This window comes from Spermophilus citellus (genome assembly GCF_964194105.1).
Source record: "Spermophilus citellus genome assembly, chromosome: 10".
In the NCBI taxonomy this organism is placed as follows: Eukaryota; Metazoa; Chordata; class Mammalia; order Rodentia; family Sciuridae; genus Spermophilus; species Spermophilus citellus.
Window position 1 is genome coordinate 72,728,661 of NC_138197.1, and position 20,886 is coordinate 72,749,546.

At 43.5% G+C, this 20,886-nt stretch overlaps 1 protein-coding gene across 1 annotated transcript; it reads right to left on the minus strand.

Moving 5' to 3' along the window:
- Positions 1 to 187: 187 nt before the first annotated feature.
- On the minus strand, positions 188 to 16,315 carry AAAS (aladin WD repeat nucleoporin). Its single transcript, XM_081310432.1, has 16 exons — positions 16,033 to 16,315; positions 15,310 to 15,437; positions 9,951 to 10,006; positions 9,536 to 9,627; positions 9,157 to 9,203; positions 8,815 to 8,913; positions 8,253 to 8,396; positions 2,607 to 2,727; positions 2,052 to 2,176; positions 1,849 to 1,909; positions 1,610 to 1,700; positions 1,322 to 1,415; positions 1,168 to 1,235; positions 855 to 936; positions 655 to 739; positions 188 to 521 (listed from the first exon to the last, which is right to left on the minus strand). Exons 1-16 carry the CDS (start codon positions 16,153 to 16,155, stop codon positions 300 to 302), a joined length of 1,638 nt encoding a protein of 545 aa, XP_081166558.1. The 5' UTR covers positions 16,156 to 16,315; the 3' UTR covers positions 188 to 299.
- Positions 16,316 to 20,886: the final 4,571 nt, after the last annotated feature.

A 20,886-nucleotide genomic window follows, 5' to 3' on the forward strand; every position in this document is an offset into this window, starting at 1 on the left:
TCCTTTATTCATTATTACCCTACATTATCCTGGGAACTTGCTCAAACCTGGCAAAAGCAAAACATCTAATATGTGCAAGTCCTTATGCTACAAGTTTTCCTCAACACTAACTTCTTGGTTTTGATTTTCCAGTCATTTTTTAAAAGAATCTAGTTCCTAGGGTTAAATAACTGAAGAATTCAAAAGTAGCAGATAAAAAGCAACAAAGCAGGAACTTATTCCCAAATCCTTGCCCCCTGCCCCACTGCAATTCCCCTAGAAAAGATAGTCCAATAACTGAATGGAAAACAAACCTTTAATTAGAGGTGGGGATGAGGAGAGTGGGGCTGAAGAGTTGGTGGCCCTGGGAGAGGGTCCCAAGGGGCAGAGCTTGGGGATGTCTCAGTAAATAGTGGCAGATCATGAACAGAGCCTCCACCAGCTGGGGGCTCTTGGCTCCGGCCAAGCACTGGACTAAAATGTGGAAACTGGGCATTGACAAAGTACAAAGGGATGTGGGCGATCCGGCCTGTGGACCAGCACTGCAGGACAATAAGAGGGAAAAAAATTAAATCCTGGGTCCCAAGGCAGCCTCATGGTAGAGCCACACAGCAGTCAAGGGCCCTCAGCTTCTCTACCCCAGTCCCCAAAATCCCAGCAGCCTGGCCTACTCACCACACTTAGCAGGGCCCCTTTATTGAAGGAAGGATGGAAAGTGATGAGCTGGGCCTGGGCTCCTGGCTCACCCTGGATAATGCCACTAGGGGAAGCATAGGAATAAGTGAGAGGCAACAGGAGGTTGTACCTGTAGTGGCTTGTGGGTTTAGTGTGAGAGTGGCCAGGAACCCAGACCTAAATGCCTGCCCAGCACTTACCAAGGAAGCAGCTCAAACACAGGGCTGTTTCGAGTGCGAAAAAGGAGGATGACTGGTTTCCCATCCTGTACCCGTGGGTTTCCTAGAAGAAATAGGTCCAGTGCTAGGGGTGTTGTTCAGTGGCAGGGCACTTGTCTAGCATGCATGAAGCCCTGGATTTGTTTCCCAGGACCACAAAAAAAGAAATGGGTCCACTGACAGAGGGAACTCGAGTAGCAGTGGAGTTCCAGAGCAGGGGCAGAAAACTAGAGGCGTGGACACACTTGATTAATAGGGAAAACTGACCTAAGCAAAGCCCTACCCTCTGTCTCACCTTTCATAAGCACAGCCAGACGCTCCCCACTGGGGTCCCAGACCATGGAGTGGGCCTCTCCCCCGAGCCTATAGGCCAGGACAAGAAGTGTTCAGTGTGGCCCTTGCCACCTTTCTTTTTCACACTCCCTCCTTTCCTCCCACACTCAGCTCACCTCTCCTCACCATCTGGTGTCTGTATTGTTGTTTCAGACAGATCTGCCACAATCGTCGCTGACTTTGCACCTCCAACGCGCCCTTTCCCCTCACCTGTAGATAATGGGAAAGGTTCTGAGAAGTACAGAAAACACCCTTCCTATTGATCCCCAGTCAGCTCATCAATATTTCTGAAGTCTCCTAAGCTTCTGTACTTCCCTTTACCCATCACGTTACCATCCTACAGGTTGCTGCCTCCCTCCGATTGTCCCAGACATTCTACATTCTGAAGTATTGCCCTAACTCACCACAACGTTCTGGGAATAACAAGGAGTAAATCAGTGGTTCCCCCAATACAGTGAACAGCAGTCGTTTTCCATCTGGGCTCCAGCAGCCAGTCTGGGGTCAGGAGGCAAAAGGCAGGGGAAGGGAAGTCTATAGGGTGATGCAGAAAGGAACTAATATAGGAGGTAGGGAGCTAGGCTTGGGGAATTTAGAGTCTACTGGACATACCACCTCCCCAGCTTCTGTGAATCAGTCTCCTTACCTGACAGCGCCCTGACAGAGTAGGCCATCTCTCACAAGTCCACATCTGGGCCTCCCAGACTCTGAGCCAGAGAGATAAATTATAGCTTAGGGCCTCCAGGCTCCTACACCTGGACCCCCTCCCTCTGGCAGTCCCAGGGTCAGGTTCCAGGTACCAAACCAAGTGCCTTTCTCTAGGTCCTTACCCTTACCCTCCCCTTATACCGAAAGACAGCTGAAGGAGTGGTGGCCAGGACTTTGCTGCCATCTGGGGACCACAACAAGTTAGTAACTCCGCCTCCTCGAAACCATGGAAGCGGGACACAGATCTCTGTTGAGATGTCCCACACCTAGGTGAGGAAGCAGGAGAGTGAGACAAAGGAAACTCAAGCACCCCATCAGCTTACAGTGGGCTACCCTCTTTAATGTACACAAAAGAGACTGTTAAACATGAGGACATGGATTTATGTTTACAATGAAAGCAGACACCTAAAGTCTGTGAGGGTGCCAATGGTAAAACTGCTTCCATGATAAGCTAAAGATTGGACAAGGATCCCACTCCCTCCCACATGATATTTTCCAACACCAGGAAAAAAACTTCTTGCCTCAAGTCAGAGTAGAAGCTGAGATGGCATGAGGGGTACAAGATTGGGGATGTGGCTCAGTGGTATAGCATTTTTCTAGCATATGTAAGACCCTGGGTTCCATCCTCAGCATGGCAAAAAAAAAAAAAAAAAAAAAAAAAAAGCAGGGGTTAGGGAGAGGATAGGACCAACTCACCAGGATTGCAGCATCCACAGGTGAGGCTGAGAGCAGCCGCCCCCCACTGGGGGCCCAGGCCAAGCTGGTGACAGGTGTGTGTCCAGGATGAGACAATACCTGGGCACAGCCAGAAGAAGGTCTGACAAAATAGAAGGTATGGGATCAGTAGATAAAAGAAAGCATTGTGATTTCATTTCTTTGCTTCTCCTAACACCTCCCAATCTCAATAGTACCTCCCAGCTCAAATCTAGGATGGGGAAAAGGGGTAACAATCATGGAAATTAAAGGGGAAAAAAAAGGCAAAGGAAGGAAATCACTGCCATTAATGGGTGATGTGTAATGTCAAGGCCAGAGTGAAAAGAAGTAAGCTTTCGGGGATGGGGATGTGGCTCAAGCTGTAGCGCGCTCGCCTGGCATGCGTGCGGCCCGGGTTCGATCCTCAGCACCACATACCAACAAAGATGTTGTGTCCGCCGAGAACTAAAAAATAAATATTAAAAAAAAATTCTCTCTCACTCTCTCTCACTCTCCTCTCTCACTCTCTCTTAAAAAAAAAAAAAAAAAAAAAAAAGAAGTAAGCTTTCACTCCTCACCCCAGGAGACAACTTCTGACCAGTAAAGGCAGACAGAAGGACACTGAGTGTCATGCTCCCCCTAAAAGACAGCCCTGTCCCCACAGGCCATCCAGCCCAGTGTTAGGATCATTGATGACATAATCTCAAGGTTCCTAACACTTCTCAGAGTTACCTCCCAGTCCCCAAAGCTCCAAAACTGCTTTTCTACCTATCTTTGTTAGGATGTCTCCTATCTCTGTGCCACACAATGATTTTTGCTGGGAAATAAGTGATGGCACCTGCTGTCCCTTTTCTTTCTTTCTTTCTTTTTTTTTTTTTTTTTTTTTTGGTACTAGGAATTAAACTCAAGGGCTCTCTACCAATCACATACCCAGCTCTTTTTATTTTTCATGAGACCGGATCTCACTAAGTTGCTGAGGCTAGCTTCAAACTTGCAATTCTCTTGCCTTAGCCTCCCTAGTTGGTCGGATTACAGGCATGCATCACCATGCCTGATTTTCTGCCCTGTCATTCATCTCTATTTTCAAAGCCATGTAATTGGCCTGACACGGACAGGCTACTACCTAATTAATACCACAATACCAAACTTTCCCCTTTCCACCAAACTACAATCACCTTTAATCCCAATGAGGTCACAGGCCACTGATGTACAACCATTTTCAACTTTAAAATATGTCACAGCTGGATGTGGTGGTGCATACCTATGATCCCAGTAGTTTGGGAGGTGGTTACAGGGGAATCACAAGTTAAAGGCCAGCCTCAGCAATTTAGTCTGGCCCTAAGCCAGTTAGCAAGAACATATCTCAAAATAAAAAATAAAAAGGGCAGGGGTTGTGGTTCAGTAGTAAAGCCCCTGTAGGTTCAATCCCTAGTACCAAAGAAATAAAATAAAGCACAGCAGCTGGGCACAGAGGCACACATGGCTGTAATCCCAGGGACTCAGGAGGCAGAGGCAGGAGGATCACAAGTTCAAGGCCAGCCTCAGCAATTTAGCAAAACCCTGTCTTTTTTTTTTTTTAATATTTATTTTTTAGTTTTCGGCGGACACAACATCTTTGTTTGTATGTGGTGCTGAGGATCGAACCCGGGCCGCACGCATGCCAGGCGAGCGCACTACCGCTTGAGCCACATCCCCAGCCCAAAACCCTGTCTTGAAATTAATTTAAAAAGGGGAGAGGGGGAGCCTAGGGACTTAGCACAGTGAAAAAAGCACTTAAGTTCAATTCCCAGTACAAAGAAAAAAACATTTCAGAGCTATCTTTTCTAATCAGTTTATACAGCTCTATTCTCATTCTTTTTAGGGCTCTGCTTTATACATCAAATATAATTTGTTTAGATGTGCTTCTACAAATGGACATTTCATTGTATAAAATATTTTCTATATTCAGCCTACTGCAGTTGTGCAAGCCTATAACTCCAGCTACTCTCGAGACTGAGACAGGAGGATTCCAAGACAGGAGGATTCAAGGCCAGCCTCAGAAACTTAGTGAGACTCTGCTCAGAATAAAAAATAAAAAAGGAAGGAGTAACTCAGTGATAAGAGCATCCTAGATTCCATCCCCAGTATCACAATTTTTTTCTTTATCCACATCTCTTGTATTGTCATTTGTGTAGCGCAGAGTTTTAACTATAATTCAGGAATAAAAAGCTTACAACTTTAAAAAAAATAATTATCAATATTTTATTTAGAGAACTTAGGTTGCTTAGCACCTCACTTTTGCTGAGGCTGGCTTTGAACTTGCAATCCTCCTGCCTCAACCTCCTGAACCACTGGGATTACAGACATGCGCTACTGCACTCGGCTTCTTTTCTTTCTTGAGACTGAGTCTTGCTAAATTGTTCAGGTTAGGGCTGGGATGTAGCTCAGCGGTAGCACATCTTTACCTAGCAAACATGAAGCCCTGAGTTCAATACCCATTATTACTGGGGAAAAAAATTGCCAAGATTATACCTGAACTCAAAATCCTCCTGCCTCAGTCTTCTGAATGCAATGATTACATATACATGCCATGTAATCATTTGAGACAGGGTTAAACTTCATATTTGTATTTTAATTAACTGATTGACCAACTGGTACTGGGGACTGAAACCATGGGCAATCTACCACTGAGTCACACCCAACCCTTTTTAAAAAATATTACTTTGAGATAGTAAGTAGCCCAGCCTGGGCAACTCCTCCTGCCTCAGCCTACCAAGTTGCTGGGATTACTGGTGTGTGCCACCAGGTCCAGGTCATTTTTTTTTAATGGCTTTTTTTTTTTTTTAATGGACACAGTATCTTTTTATGTCTTTATTTTTATATGGTGCTGAGGATCAAACCCAGTGCCTCACACATGTGAGGCAAGGACTCTACCACTGAGCTACAGCCCCAGCCCCATCATTTTTTGCAATGAAAAACCAACTTTATCATACATTAAATTTCCATATATCCTAAAATCTGTTCCTGAATGTTATTCTGTTACATCAATCTATTTTTCTTTTTTATTTCTGGTAGCACTGGGGATTGAATCCAGGGTTCCATGCATGCTAGGCAAGTGTTCTACCACTTAGCTATACTCCCAGGCCCTGTTTTTCTATTGTTGTGTCAATAACTCAATAACTTTCTTTAATACCTGGTAAGGCAAGTCATCCTTCACTATTCTAACTTTTGAAAGTAATTGATTCACATTTATTCTTTAAGAATTCTAATTATCATTTGCCAATTCCGATTGGAAGTATACTAAATTTGCCAGGCACAGGGGAACACATGTAATCCCAATAACTATGGAGGGAAGTTGAGGCAGGAGGGTCTCAAGTTTGAAGCCACTCTCAAAAAATAAGAACTGTGGATGTAGCTCAATAGTATAACACTGGCTAATAATGTGCAAGGCACTGGACTCAATTCCCATCACTGTAAAAAATAAATAAACAAATAATAAAATTTTAGGGCTGGGGATGTAGTTCAGCAGCAGAGCACTTGCCTCACATGTGTAAGGCACTGGGTTCAATCATCAACACCACATAAAAATAAAACAAAATAAAGGCATGCTGTCCATTAAAAAAAAAAAAAAAGACAAAATTTAAAAAAAAAAAAGACAAAATTTTTAAAAATAAAAAGAACTGGGGATATAGCTCAGTGGTAAAGCATCCCTGGGTTTAATTCCCAGTATGCGCCACCCCCTCCCCCCAAAAAAAAACCCTCTCTTGTATTACCTATTGTCAGGTAGGGGGCTGGGATATAGCTCAGTGGTAGAACACTTGCCTAACATGTATAAGGCCCTAGGTTCAATCCCCAGCATTGAAGGGGGAAAAATCCAATCTATTGTCAGGTAGGTGATAGGGTTATATTAGTTTCAGAAAAATTAGTTAGGGCGGGGCTAGGTTGTGGCTCAGTGGTAGAGCACTTGCCTTGAATATGTAAGACACTGGGTTCGACTCTCAGCACCACATATAAATAAAAAATAAAAGTCCATCAATAACTAAAATGAATAAGATAAATAAAATTTTTAAAAAATATTAGGATGGATCCTGCAACTTTCTTAGAAAGAGGGCATTAAAAAACGGTGAAATCCAAATAATGTCTGGACTTTGGTTAATAACAATGTACATATATCAGTTTCCTGGGGTTTTTTTATTCCCACACTTTTTTACTGGTGCATTATAGATATACACACTAATAGGATTTGTTGTGACAGTCATACACAAGTTTCTTAGTTTTATTTGTCATCAATGAAACTGAGACCAGTGGGTATACTGGTGGTACACCTTTGGTACATGTCCATTATCCCAGCGACTCTAGAGGCTGAGGCAGGAGGATCCCAAGTTCCAGGCCAGCCTCAGCAATTTAGCCAGACTCTTAGCAACTTGATGTTGCCTCAAAATAAAAAAGATTTTTAAAGGGACAAGTGTGTAGCTCAATGGTAAAGTACTGCAGTATCTCTCTCACACACACACGCAATCAAGTTTTCCAAAATTTTCTTTGATGTGGAATAGTCCAAATAACAGAGATTATCTATTCTTGGGATAATTTCATATGACTTTCATAAAACCATCTCAGTATAGCATCTTTTTTAGTGGCACAGTTTATCCTTTTCTTCTACAATCCACTTTCGTAACATTTTACTAGAAACCAAACATTTATACGCTTCCAATTTGTTGGTCTTTTTTTTCAGTTGTAGCTGGACACATACCTTTATTTTATTTATTTTTATGTGGTGCCGAGGATCAAACCCAGGGCCTCGCACATGCTAGGCAAGTGCTCTACTGCTGAGCCACAACCCCAGCCCCCAATTTTCATAAACTTTTTTCTTCCATATCTGTTCTTTCTCCGTTTTTGTCTATTTGTTTATTTGGTACTGGGAATTGAACCCAGGGGTGCTTTATCACTGAACTACATTCCCAGCCCCTTTCTGTTTTGAGACAGGGCCTCACTAAATTGCTAAGGCTGACTTTGAACTTCAATCCTTCTGCCTCAGACTCCCAAATTCTGGGATTACATGTGTGTGCACCATAGTGCTCGGCTCGTTCTTTTTTTTAGACAAGGTCTTGTCTTGCTATGTTGTCCAAGCTAGTTTCAAACTTCTGGACTCCTATCTCAGCCTCTTGAATAGCCGGGACTACAAGCACACACCAGTCCTGAAAATAGTGCACTTAGATTTTTCTCTTGTTATTAATTAACCTAGCCAAAAGATTTTTTTCTTCAATCATAATTTTTAAAATAGTTTTTGGTTTTATTTTTAGTTAGTTCTCATGAGGATTCTAGTTCTACATTGTGATGGTTTCTATACTCATGGGTACTCATTCTCTTCTACTTTCCTTTAAATGTGTATCTGCACAGTACCTTAGAAGAGATGGTCTTTCTGTTCCATGACCCATATATATATTGTCCTCATAATTCCAGAAGCCCCTAGTTCCATCCCTTTCTCTAGATTACAAAATCTAGAGAAAGGGATGGAACTGTAGCACACCACCTTGACCTTAAATGCTTCTTTTATCATACCCCAGAGAAGTACTGTGAGGACAAAGAACTTCTTCCAAAAACTCTCACCACCCACCACCCATGGGATGGCCAAATTAAGACAGGTTGCCAAAGCAGGCTGCCAGGACTCACCGGGTAGACAAGGAAGTAGGGTCTAGAGTCCATATGAGAATACAGCTCTGGCAGGCCACAGCCAAGACAGAGGCACTGAGAGGCTTCCAGGCCAGAGCTGCCACATTTCGCTGTAGCCGATGCTTCAGGGAAGGAATTATAGTGCTGGAATGAAAAAGTAGGGAACTGAATCAAAGCAGGGACATTAACACTCAGGAGACCTGAGTGTAGTTAAGGAGGGAGAATCACAGAGAAGAAAGCTAATCCAGCCAGGGCCCAGGAGAATCAGGGATATTGTGGGTAAGATAAAAGCTAGATCTAGAAAAAGGGCACATCAGGCTAGGGACATAGCTCAGTTGGTAGAGTGCTTGCCTCATTTGCACAAGGCCCTGGGTTCAATCCCTAGCACCAAAAAAAAAAAAAAAAAAAAAAAAAAGGGCACATCTAGTTATGAAACATCCCTGAACCCAGTTCTGGAAGGAACCCTGTGGACCAGGCTCAAGAACTACACACTTCCCTGGGATCAAGGCTGGAAGGAAGGGAGAATGACAAGTCAGAGCTGGCCTCATACACCTACACATACCTGTTGGCATTATACACACGAATGGTGTCATCCTGCAGGGCCACCGCAAACTTGTTGGTGTGAGGATGCCATGCAAAGACCCTCAAGCAGCAGCTGGACCTGGGCAGAAGTGAGTTCGGTTGACATTTGTTCTTCCCACACCCCAATCCAACATTCCCTTCCATGTGAAAAGATGTTTGTTATTTACTTTTTCTTTTACTCCTTTTGTGAGTAGGAAGAATGAAAATGTGGTGAACAGTCAGGAAAGGAATGGAAGAAGTCTCCATCTTGACTTCCCTATCCCCAAAAGAAATTCCAAGGTTCACAACTCCTCCAACAAGGCCCCAGAGCTTGTGTACTCACCAATTTGTGACTTGGGCAAATTCAGCAATCAGATCTTCACTCCTGAGCTATAAGAACAAAGCAGAGGGCTGGGTTGTAGCTCAGTGGTAGAGCACTTGCCTAGCACGTATGAGGCACTGGGTTCAATTCTGAGCACCATATATAAATAAATAAATTGAAAGTCCATTAAAAAAAAAAAAGAGTGTGTGTGTGGGGTGGGGGGGGGGAGAAAGCAGAGAGAGTACACACTGGGACAAAAGGAGTCATCCCCCCCCCAGGGTTACTTAACTGGACCACTTCTGCCCTCTGAAATCACCCCACCCAACTCTGATCTCAAAGAATAGGAAAGGGGTGATGAGGGAATAGTGCCCAGGGAGGGCCAGAAGGAAGTCAAACTTACAGACAGGTGAGGGAACAGGGACCCATGGAGGGAGGAGGCCCAACGACAGAGTGCCAGGGCCCAGCTGGATGCCGTCTTCACCCATTCAAAAACTGTGGGGTTAAGGAAACAACTCTGATACACCATTCAAAATTAGGGCACTTACTAAGCAGTACTCTCTCAGGTGAGAACAAGCAAGAACAAGCACTTCCCAAGTCCCTCTGCCCAGTAAGGACTCTGGACACTTCCCTCTTTACACCTATTCTGGGTTATAAGGGTAGTAGAAGGGGAGAAAGATGACAGGAAAAAAATGGGGCTAACAGGAAAAAGGCCAGGCAAATAGGTACTGCGGTGAATTCAAGAAGAATGTGAGGAGATAGGCTGATAGGAGATACCAACCAGAAAACTAGAGGAAGCTGGAGGGACAAACACTTACCCTCTTCCTCTGAGTTTGCAATTTCATTCAGCACCCCAAAAAGGCCCACATCACGCCTGATAAGGAAATAAAACCATGACTCAGATTATTCTGATCCCAAGTCCCCCTATATACATTTCATTCTTTCACTAAACATGTATTAAAAGTAAGGGCAGGGGCTGGGGATGTGGCTCAAGCGGTAGCTCGCTCGCCTGGCATGCGTGCGGCCCGGGTTCGATCCTCAGCACCACATACAAACAAAGATGTTGTGTCCACCAATAACTAAAAAAAATAATATTAAAAAAATTCTCTCTCTCTCTCTCCCTCCTCTCTTAAAAAAAAACAAAAGTAAGGGCAGGGGCTGGGGTCATGGCTCAGTGGTAAAGCTCTTGCCTCGCACGTGAGAGACCCTGGGTTCGATCCTCAGCACCTCATAAAAATAAATAAACAAAATAAAGATATTGTGTCAATGTATAACTAAAAAAATATTAAAAAAAAAAAAAGTAAGGGCAGGGGTGGAGATATAGCTCAGTTGGTAGAGTGCTTGCCTTGCATGCATAGGACCCTGGGTTCAATCCCCAGCACCACAAAAAAAAAAAAAAAAAAAAAAGTAAGGGCACTCATGCTTAATGAGTGCCAACTAGGTACCAGGCACTTTATGTTTTGTCCTTTCATTTACCTATCACACAAATCTTCTAAATAGTATTTTGCCCATTTACAGATGAGGCAACTAAGGCTCAGAGGTCTTTGGGGCTTTCTGAGCCAGTCAAGAAGTCTGAACTTGCACTAAGACAGTAAAAGGGAAACCCTGGAAGGGTTTGAAGCAAGAGAATAAAGCATTAGCATTTCAGAAGGATCAGTGTGGAAAGACATTAGAAGGAACCAAAATGGAGAAAAAGGAATCAGTTATGAAGTTACTTCAGGACTTCTCCAAAACAAAGATGAAGTGGCCTGAACCAGTAGGGATGCAGAAAAGGAGATAGATCTGACAGATTTAGGGAGTAGAATACACAAAATTTGAGAAATAATTAGACATAATAAGGGCAATACCAAGCAGCAACTACAACAGTTAATATGTTCATAATGTGCTAGGTTCTGGGTTAGGTGCCTTGAGTGATCTCCTTTGGCCATTACCAAAACCCTACACAGGGCTGGGGTTGTAGCTCAGTGGAAGAGCGCTTGCCAAGCATGTGCAAGGCGCTGAGTTCAATCCTTAGCACCACGTGAAAAAAAAATAAATAAAGGGGCTGGGGATGTGGCTCAAGCGGTAGCGCGCTCGCCTGGCATGCGTGCGGCCCGGGTTCGATCCTCAGCACCACATACAAACAAAGATGTTGTGTCCACCAAGAACTAAAAAATAAATATTAAAAATTCTCTCTCTCTCTCTCTCTCTCTCCCCTCTATCACTCTCTCTTTAAAAATAAATAAATAAATAAATAAATAAAATAAAGGTATTGTGTCCACCTACAACTAAAATAAATAAATAATATATATATATATATATATATATATATATATATATATATATATAAACTTACATGGGCTGGGGTTGTAGCTCATAGTTGAGTACTTGCCTGGCATGTATGGGATACTGGATTCGATCCTTGGGACCACATAAAAATAAATAAAGCAAAGGTATTGTGTTCATCTACAACTAAAATATATTTTTAAAAAGCCTACAAAATAGGCATTGTAAACACAGAAATTTTAGACAAGTAATCTGAGTATGAAGAGTCTAATATGAGCAAAGTAGCAGAGACAATAGCACATGCTTGTAATCCCAACCACTTTAGAGACTGAAGCAAGAAGATCACAGTTCAAGGCCAGCCTCAACAACTTAGGAGAACTTCTCTCAAAATAAAACAGGCTGGGGGCTGGGATTGTGGCTCAGTGGTAAAGTACTTGCCTAGCATGTGTGAGACACTGGTTCAATTCTCAGCATCACATAAAAATAAATAAAAATAAAGGTTCATCACATGTACATATGATTGTATATACTAAATTTAAAAAAAAATAAAAAGGACTGGGGATGAAGTTCAGTGGTAGAGAGCCCCTGGGTTCAACACCACTATAAGTGATGGGGAAGACATCTGATCAAGTGCAGGAAGCCATCAGTGAATTACATGAGGGTCTTCTATCAGTATGGTGGCCAGGGAGATTTAGGTTTGGCATCGCAAACTCTTTGTCTGTGGTTCTCCCAGGGCAACAGATTGCCCAATGCACGTGACCTTTATCTCTGCTCTATTAGGAAAATCCCTCATAGTAGCTCCAGAGATGGGGAACTGGACAGCCCAACTGTAGAGAGCCATTTTGCTGTGCTGCCTTGTGTGGGCGTGAGCCTAATTCTTGGGCTGAGACCCAGTTCTTTGTTTTCAGCCACTCCCTAGAATACAATGTATCAATTGTCCAGCTCCTGGAACAAACTGTTTTCAAGAAGTGCTTGTTGCTTTGCACAATCTGGAGCTGGGTGTCTCTTGCATTATGTGCAAGTGCTGGGTCTATCATTCCATTGGCTGCTGCTGTGTTGCTATGCACTCTTTGTCCAATGGTGTACGAGCAGGGCTGCAGCTGAAGTATATAAGGGGTGGTTTTCTCGGGCTCGGGGCCCTTTTTTCTCTCATCTATACCTCATGGAAGCTTCCAATAAAGGGTGTTAAAGAAGAATCCTGCTGTTGTCGTCTTTCCTGCCGGCGGGTAGACGCGACACCCAACTTTAACTTTTTTTGGTGAAGAACATTCTATGGAAGGGCTTTGATATTTCCCAATATAAATAAAGCAGGCGCAGGCTCCATTTTGCCAGAGTATAGAAGCTCAATCCGTCTGATCAGCTTGCCCGACCTGCCCCAACTTTTGAAACAATTTTCTGCGACCTGTGGTTTTTTCATTGGTTCTATTTTTCTTAGCTTTTATTTCTCAGCCAGTCCATTCCACCAAGGGGAACCCCATTTCCACCGCCTGCGCAGGACACGGGCAGGAATCAAGGTGATATAAATGGGGAATAAAAGAATAAGGAAGGGGCTAGGGATGTAGCTCAGTTGGTAGAGTGTTTGCCTGACATGCACAAGGCCCTGGGTTCAATCCCCAGCACCTTAAAATAAATAAATAAATAAAAATAAAAAATAAAAAAACTGTCTATTTGCCTCAGAGCCTATCTTAAAACCTTCTGCTCCTGAATAATACAGCCATTCCTTGAAATGAAAAACCCCAAGGAAGAAGCCTGATTTTTTTTTTTTTAATATTTATTTTTTAGTTTTCGGTGGACACAACATCTTTGTATGTGGTGCTGAGGATCGAACCCGGGCTGCACGCATGCCAGGCGAGCGTGCTACCGCTTGAGCCACATCCCCAGCCCCCGAAGAAGCCTGATTGAAGAGGGAAATGGAGATACTGAATTTAAACAGGCTTAACATGCAACATCTGTGGAGTATCTAAACGGGAATATGTGACAAACAAGTGAACACCCAGCTCTGCTTCATCAACTGGAAGTCCAGCAACAGGAACAACATTTAAGGGACATCAGGAAGGGAAGCCAACAAAAAGAATGAGAGGACTGGGGCTGTAGCTCAGCGGCAGAGCGCTTGCCTAGCATGTGCGAGGTACTGGGTTCCATCCTCAGCACCACATAAAAATAAATAAAGGGCTGGGATTGTGGCTCAACGGTAGAGTGCTCCCCTAGCACGGGTGGGACCCGGGTTCGATCCTCAGCACCACATAAAAATAAACAAATAAAATAAAGATATTCTGCCCATCTACAACTACAAAAAAATTAAAAAAAAAAAAAAGAATGAAAAGCAACAACCAGAGGTAGGAGCCAAAAAAGAGCCGGGGAGCAAATGGCTCAGACAGTGAATTGATGTTCAACTTCACTTACACATGCAAATTAAACTGTACTGCAATATCAAACATCACAGTTTAGTAACACACAGGTAGGGAACTCATGTGCTGTTCATAGAACCATATATGTATACAATTTTAATAAAGGACTATTCGGGAACAGCTCACAAAATAAATGAATGAATATACCCTGGAACCCAGCAACTTAATTTCTAGGAATTTCTTCCTATAGATGACAATGGTAATAATGATGATGACTGAAGGGATTAATGTGTGCTAGGCCTTGTTCTATAAGTAATTTACATGCGTTAACTCATTTAATCACCACTACAACCTTGTAAGACAAGTTCCAGCCCATAAATTAGGAAAATGAAGGACAGAGTAATTAAGAAACTTGCCCAAGTCACAAAGTTAAAAAATAGCACAGTCAGAAACTGAACCCATGGACTGGGGATGTGGCTCAAGCGGTAGCGCGCTCGCCTGGCATGCTTGCGGCCCGGGTTCGATCCTCAGCACCACATACCAACAAAGATGTTATGTCCGCCGAGAACTAAAAAATAAATATTAAAAATCCTCTCTCTCTCTCCTCTCTCACTCTCTCTTTAAAAAAAAAAAAAGAAAAAAGAAACTGAACCCAGGTAGTGTGGCTCCACTCCTAAATATGAATGAAGTATGTATGAGATTAATCCATACAACCTGACACTAACCTTGCTAAGATTCAGATAAAAGCTCAAAAGTGACAATGGCATGAGTTGGAAGAAAAGAGCAGGTTCACAAACCAGAAAGCAAAACAAGTCAACAGAGATTAAATGAAACCACTGTTGCACAATCTTGTGTTCCACAATAAGAACCAGAAATTTGACATGATTTGATATACAAGCCAGGCACAGTGACACATGCCTGTAGTCCCAATGACTCCAGAAGCTGAAGCAGAGGATCACAAGTGTGAGGTCAGCCTCAGCAACTTACCAAGACACTGTCTCAAAATTAAAAATAAAAAAAGGGCTGGGACACTGGGCTGTAGCTCAATGGTAGGAGCACTTGCCTAGCATATGTGAGGCACCAGATTCAATCCTCAGCACCACATAAAAATAAATAAATAATAAAGTGTTCATCTACAACTAAAAATATTTTTAAAAAGGGGGGGGGGGGGGCTGGGGATGTAGCTCAATGATAAAGCACCCCTGGGTTCAATCCCCAGCACCAAAAAAAAAAAAAAAAAAAAAAAAGATTTTATATTATAGACAGCTTTCATGGAGAGAGAGCCTGAATAAAACAGTCTTTTGGGGCTGGGATTGTAGCTCAGTGGCAGAGCACTTGCTTTGAACATGTGAGGCACCTGGTTCGATCCTCAGCACCACATTAAAAAAAAAGTAAATAAATAAACAAAATAAAGATATTGTGTCCATGTATAAATTAAAAAAAACAAAACAAAAACAAAACAAAAAAACAGCCTTTTGAAGAGGAGCTCAAGGCAGAGGAGTGGTGACCTCAGATTCTCCAGGATCTGTAGCCCATGGTCCAGGAAACCTTTGCCATGCCTCACCAAATGTTGATACACCGCTTCCACACTTGTTCCCGGTGATGGATAAAAGCAGTTCTTGTGCTTTGGTCCAGCCTCCCAGGGGTCTTTAGCAGATCCTTGTTCGGTTGTAGAATAGGAAGATCGATCCACTATAGCCCAGAAGTGAGGGGTTTGACAGTGAGTCAGACTCTTCCCCAGATCTTTGCAGAACTCCCTGTCATCTCCAACCCATGGCTGAGCTAAGAAAAACAAGCTCCAGAGGCCTGTTTTCCTATTTGCACAAAATAAATACTTGTGAGAGAGAAACAAATCTTGGCTCTCTTATCTGTAAAACTAGAATACTTTTTCGCAGGGTTCACTTTAGAAAACACCTGACTCAACCTCCTCTTAACAAACACTCGATAAACATCAGTTTCCCTTGCTTTTCCTTCCAAGGAACTCCCCTGGAAAAAAGTTCCGGAGTAAGCTTTCCCAGTTCTCCTAGACACTGTCCCCTATTTTTTTAATAGTTCTCCGGCATCCTCACACGTCCCAGATCCATCCTCATTTTCCGCATCCTTCTAACGCCAACCACAGCTCCTTGGCATCTCTTACAAGCCAAGTTCAGCTCTAAAATATACTGCCACCCTACAACTCTCCCGTGCACCCCGGCTGTTTCCTGACCCCACCGACGCCTCAAGCCCTCGGGTCCCCATTTCTCCCTGCTCCGCCCCGACGCCTCTGGTCCCTCCACGCCTAGACTACCTGGCCCCGGAAGTCGGGAGGCGGGCTCTCGTAATCATTGCCCGTTACCAGCTCGTTATTGTGCTCATACTGGGTGACTTGACCCCTAGGCGGCGGGGGGGGAAACAAGCCCAGGGAGCACATCTTGCTAGTCAGGAGGACGTCAGAAGTCGGCTAGATCCAGGCAAGTAACTGCACAGACCGCGCCCCTCCGACTCAGTTCCCGGGTTAGATTCGTATGCGGACGGGTAGTCGCATAGGACAAACGACGACGCGATGTTCAACGGAAGTGAAGGGAAGAGTAACAAGAAGGCCCCGTTGGCGGTCTTGGGCCAGACTTCCGGAGCTTTCTCGCGCGCCTCCTGGCGGCCGGACGGGTAGCAGCGCGCAAATGTTCGTAGGGCCAACCTTTAAGAGCCCAGGGATTTTGTTTGTTTGTTTGTTTCCTGTGAGACTACTATTTTTTTTTCCAACTCTGAATTCCCCAGCAATCTCCCACCCACTCAGCGCTGAGAAAGCCCAAAATAAGCCATGTACATGGAAGTACCTAATTAAACCCTCCCAGGCCTGTGGATCGCCCAAACACAAATACAGACCATGTCGGAGGCAACTGGCTGGAGAGATCAGGAAAAGCCTCCAGAAAGAAGAAAAGTCAAAGGGAAGACCTCTGGAGGCAGGCAGGCACAGTGCTGTGTTCACCAGAACTCCTGGAAAGAGTGGTGGGGACACCTGGAAAACTAAAATTTCGTGAGCACATTACTGGAAGCACTTTTACAATTCTTACAACCTCAAGAGGTGCGCTTTTATACATCACGAGGAAAGTGAGGTACAGAGAGATTTAACGTAGATTTACCCAAATCAGGTACTAGGATTTAAGAATGAAAGTGAAGCTGGGCACAGTGGTGCACGCCTGTAATCCCAGCGACTCGGGAGGTTGAGGCAGGAGGATTGCAAGTTCAAAACCAGCCTCAGCAATTTAGTGAGGCCCTAAGCAATTTAGTGAAACCCTGTCTCAAAATAAAAATAAATAAATAGACCTGGGGATGTGGCTCAGTGGCTAAGCACCACTGGGTACAACCCCCAGTACCAAAAACAAACAAACATAGTGAACCCCTTGGTTGTGGTGGTGCAGGCCTGTAATCACTGTAACTTCGGAGACAGAGGCAGGAGAGCAAATTCAAGGGCAACCTCTGCAACTTAGGGAGACCTTGTCTCAAAACAGAAAACAAAAAGGCTGAGGATGTAGCTCATTGGTAGAGCACCCCTAGGTTCAATCCCCAGTACAAAAAAAAAAAAAAAAAAAAAAAAAAAGATGAAAAATAAGATGAAATCAAGGGATATGGGTATAGATAAGTAGTACAGGGCTTGCCTAGCATGTGCCAGACCCAGGGTTCCAACCCCAGCACTGAAAAAAAGTAAAATGAGATTAACCTTACTCTAATTCCAAAAGCTAGAAATAGAACTGGACTCTAAAGCAGAATGGGAGCTCTTCATCTTGCTGCCCAGAGACTGGAAAAGTCATTGAATTTTTTGAGCCTCAGTTTCCACATCCCTAATTATCTCACAATGGAAATAAAGCTATTTAAAAAGTGTTAGGCAGATGTCAGGTTATTAGACATAACTCTGCCATCAGTGGCTGGGGTGCTATAGCTCAGTTGGTAGAGTACTTGCCTTGCATGCACAAGGACCTGGATTCAATCCCCAGCACAAAAAAAAAAAAAAAAAAAAAAAAATACTACCAGTAGTGGGAATGGAAACCAGAGCCTAATACTGGCTAAGTGCAAACCCTATCACTTAGCTACACTCCCAACCCCTAATAAGAAATTCAGTGATACAGTGGCATATGCCTATAATGTCAGCTATTCAGGAGGCTGAGGCAGGAGGATTTCAAGTTAGAGGCCAGCTTGGGCAATCTTTTAGTGAGATCCTGTCTCAAAATAGTAAAGTAAAAGGGCTGGGGATGTAGCAAAATCCATAATAATATTTTTTAATATTTATTTTTTAGTTGTAGTTGGACACAACACCTTTGTTTTATTTATTTATTTTTTATGTGGTGCTGAGGATCAAACCCAAGGCCTCGCATTCACTAGGCCAGCGCTCTGCCTCTGAGCCACAACCCCAGCCCCCACAATAATATTTTTTTTCTTTTCTTTTTTTTTGAGAGAGAGAGAGAGAGAGAATCTTAATATTTATTTTTTAGTTATCGGCAGACACAACATCTTTGTTTGTATGTGGTGCTAAGGATCGAACCCGGGCCGCACGCATAGCAGGCAAGCGCGCTACCACTTGAGCCACATCCCCAGCCCCCACAATAATATTTCTTAAAAATAAAATTAAAGTGCCACAGATGTAGTTCACTGGTAGAATACTCATGGGTTTAATCCCCAATATTAGGGGGAAAAAGAAAAGAAATTCAAATTGTTTGAATTGTCCCCACACTCAAAAGCTGACAGTCTCATTAAAGAATCTAAGAGACATTCTAGATCTTGAATTCTTGGATTCTGTGTCTTCTCTCCTTTCTACCTGAAAAATTCTCTCCAAGAGAGTTATTTCCAGGTCAAAAAACAAAGCTTTCCAAGCCGAGCGTGGTGGTGCATACCTGTGATCCCAGCAGCTCTGAAAGCTGAGACAGGAGGAAGATGAGTTCAAAGCCAGCCTCAGCAATGGTGAGATGCTAAGCAACTGGGTGAGTGCTGAGGGCCATTGCCAAGTAGGAATGACGCATCGAAATTTCCTTGCCAGCGTACCCCATGTTAAATGGACTTGCCTTGGAATTTCGCTGTTGACATTGCATGTAAGGTGACCTTGCTCAAGGACCAGGGCGGATCCGGGTTTAGAGCTGATCAGGTTTGAGGAAGTATCCCGGTCCTTGGGTTTAGGGCATTCCGGGTTTAAGACAAGTTTAAGGCGTTCCCGGTTTAAGACAGTATGGATTTTAGGGAAGTTGGAGGTTGAAGATTATTGCTGCTGGAAATAGGGCGTTCCTCCTACCTGAGCTCCGGTTGAGTTCTCGGGAGATTCAGAAAGTATTGGAAAAGAAAGCCTCCTGGAGTAGGTGAATTGGGCAGCAGAACTGGATTTCCCCAGAACGTGTGTGTAGAGGCTGGTGTGAGTTCGGGAATAAAGATTGTTGTTTGAATCTACAAAGCTGTGTGGTGGCTCGTGATTCTGTGCCAAGCCAAGACATTGGCAGGTGAGACCTTGTCTCTAAATAAAATACAAAATAGGGCTGGGGATGTAGCTCAGTGGTCAAATGCCAATCCCTAGTACCCCACCCCCAGAAAAAACAAAAAGGGTTCCAGAAATTTACTGAAAAGGCACCTCACCTGTGATAAGGCAGGTGACCCACCTATACTCTAATACTTCTCAAATTTTTTGTTTTGTTTTGCTTTGCTTTTTTTGTTTTGTTTTATTTTGTTTTTGTTTTTCTGGTACTGGATTAAACCCAGCGGCACTGTACCACTGACCTATATCCTCAGCCCATTTAATTTTTTTTTTTTTTTTTTTTTTTTTTAGGCAGGGTCTTGCTAAATTGCACAGGCTGGCCTTGAATTTTCAATCCTGCTTCAGTTTCCTGGTAACAAAGATTACAGACATGTACCACTAAGAATAGTACATGGCTGGTACTTCTCAAATGTTAAGGGACATAGGAATCACCTGGGGATCCTTTAAAATAGTGGATTCTAGGGTGGGATTCAGAGGCTGTAGTTCACAGAACCCCCAAGTGACACTGTACAGAACTCATTTTAAGTGACCAGGCTCTAAACCTTTCCAGTAGCCAGGTTAATGAACCCACAGGCACTCAACCAGTGAACTACATCCTCAGCCCCTCTTAAAATTTTATTCTGAGATGCTGTAATCCTAGGGATTGGGAGGCCAAAGTAGGAGGATAACAAATTTGAGGCTATTGGGTTAGGGATATAGCTCGGTTGGTAAAGTGCTTGCGTATCATGCACATGGCCCTGGGTTCAATCCTCAGCACCACACATACACACACAAAAAAAATAATAATAAATAAAAATAAAAAAATTGGGACTATTGTGGGCAATTTAGGAAGAACCCTGTTTTAAAATTAAGAAAAAAAAATTGGAGAGGATACTGGGAACTACCACAGAGCCCTGTTTTTTATTTTGATAGAGTCTTGCTAAATTGTCCAGGTTGGCCTTGAATTTGGGATCCTCCTGCCTGAGCCTCCAAATAGTTTGGATAATAGGAATGTACTACCAGACACACCTAGGTTGGTTCACTGTTGCCTGGGAAGTCACATAAATTTTAAAGTGCAACTGGGTAAGTGTAATCCCACAGAGGCCTGTAATCCCTGCAGCTCAGGAAGCAGAGGTAGAAGGATCCCCAGTTCAAAGCCAGCCACAGCAATTTAGCAAGGCCCTAAGCAACTCAGTGAGACCCCGTCTCTAGATAAAACATAAAAATTAGGCTGGGGGTACTGGGGATGTGGCTCAAGCGGTAGCGCGCTAGCCTGGCATGCATGCGGCCGGGGTTCCATCCTCAGCACCACATACAAACAAAGATGTTGTGTCTGCCGAAAACTCAAAAATAAATATTAAAAAAATTCTCTCTCTCTCTCATTTTTTTAAATAAATTATTTATTTTTTTAGTTTTTGGCGGACACAACATCTTTGTTGGTATGTGGTGCTGAGGATCGAACCCGGGCCGCACGCATGCCAGGCGAGCGCGCTACCGCTTGAGCCACATCCCCAGCCCCTCTCTCTCTCTCTTTAAAAAAAAAAAAAAAAAAAATAGGCTGGGGATGTGGCTGGTAGTCAAGTGTCCCAGGGTTCAACCCATGAAATAAACAAACAAAGCCCATTAGCAACAAACTGGGGATATATACCCTTGGAGAACCTGGTTGGAAAA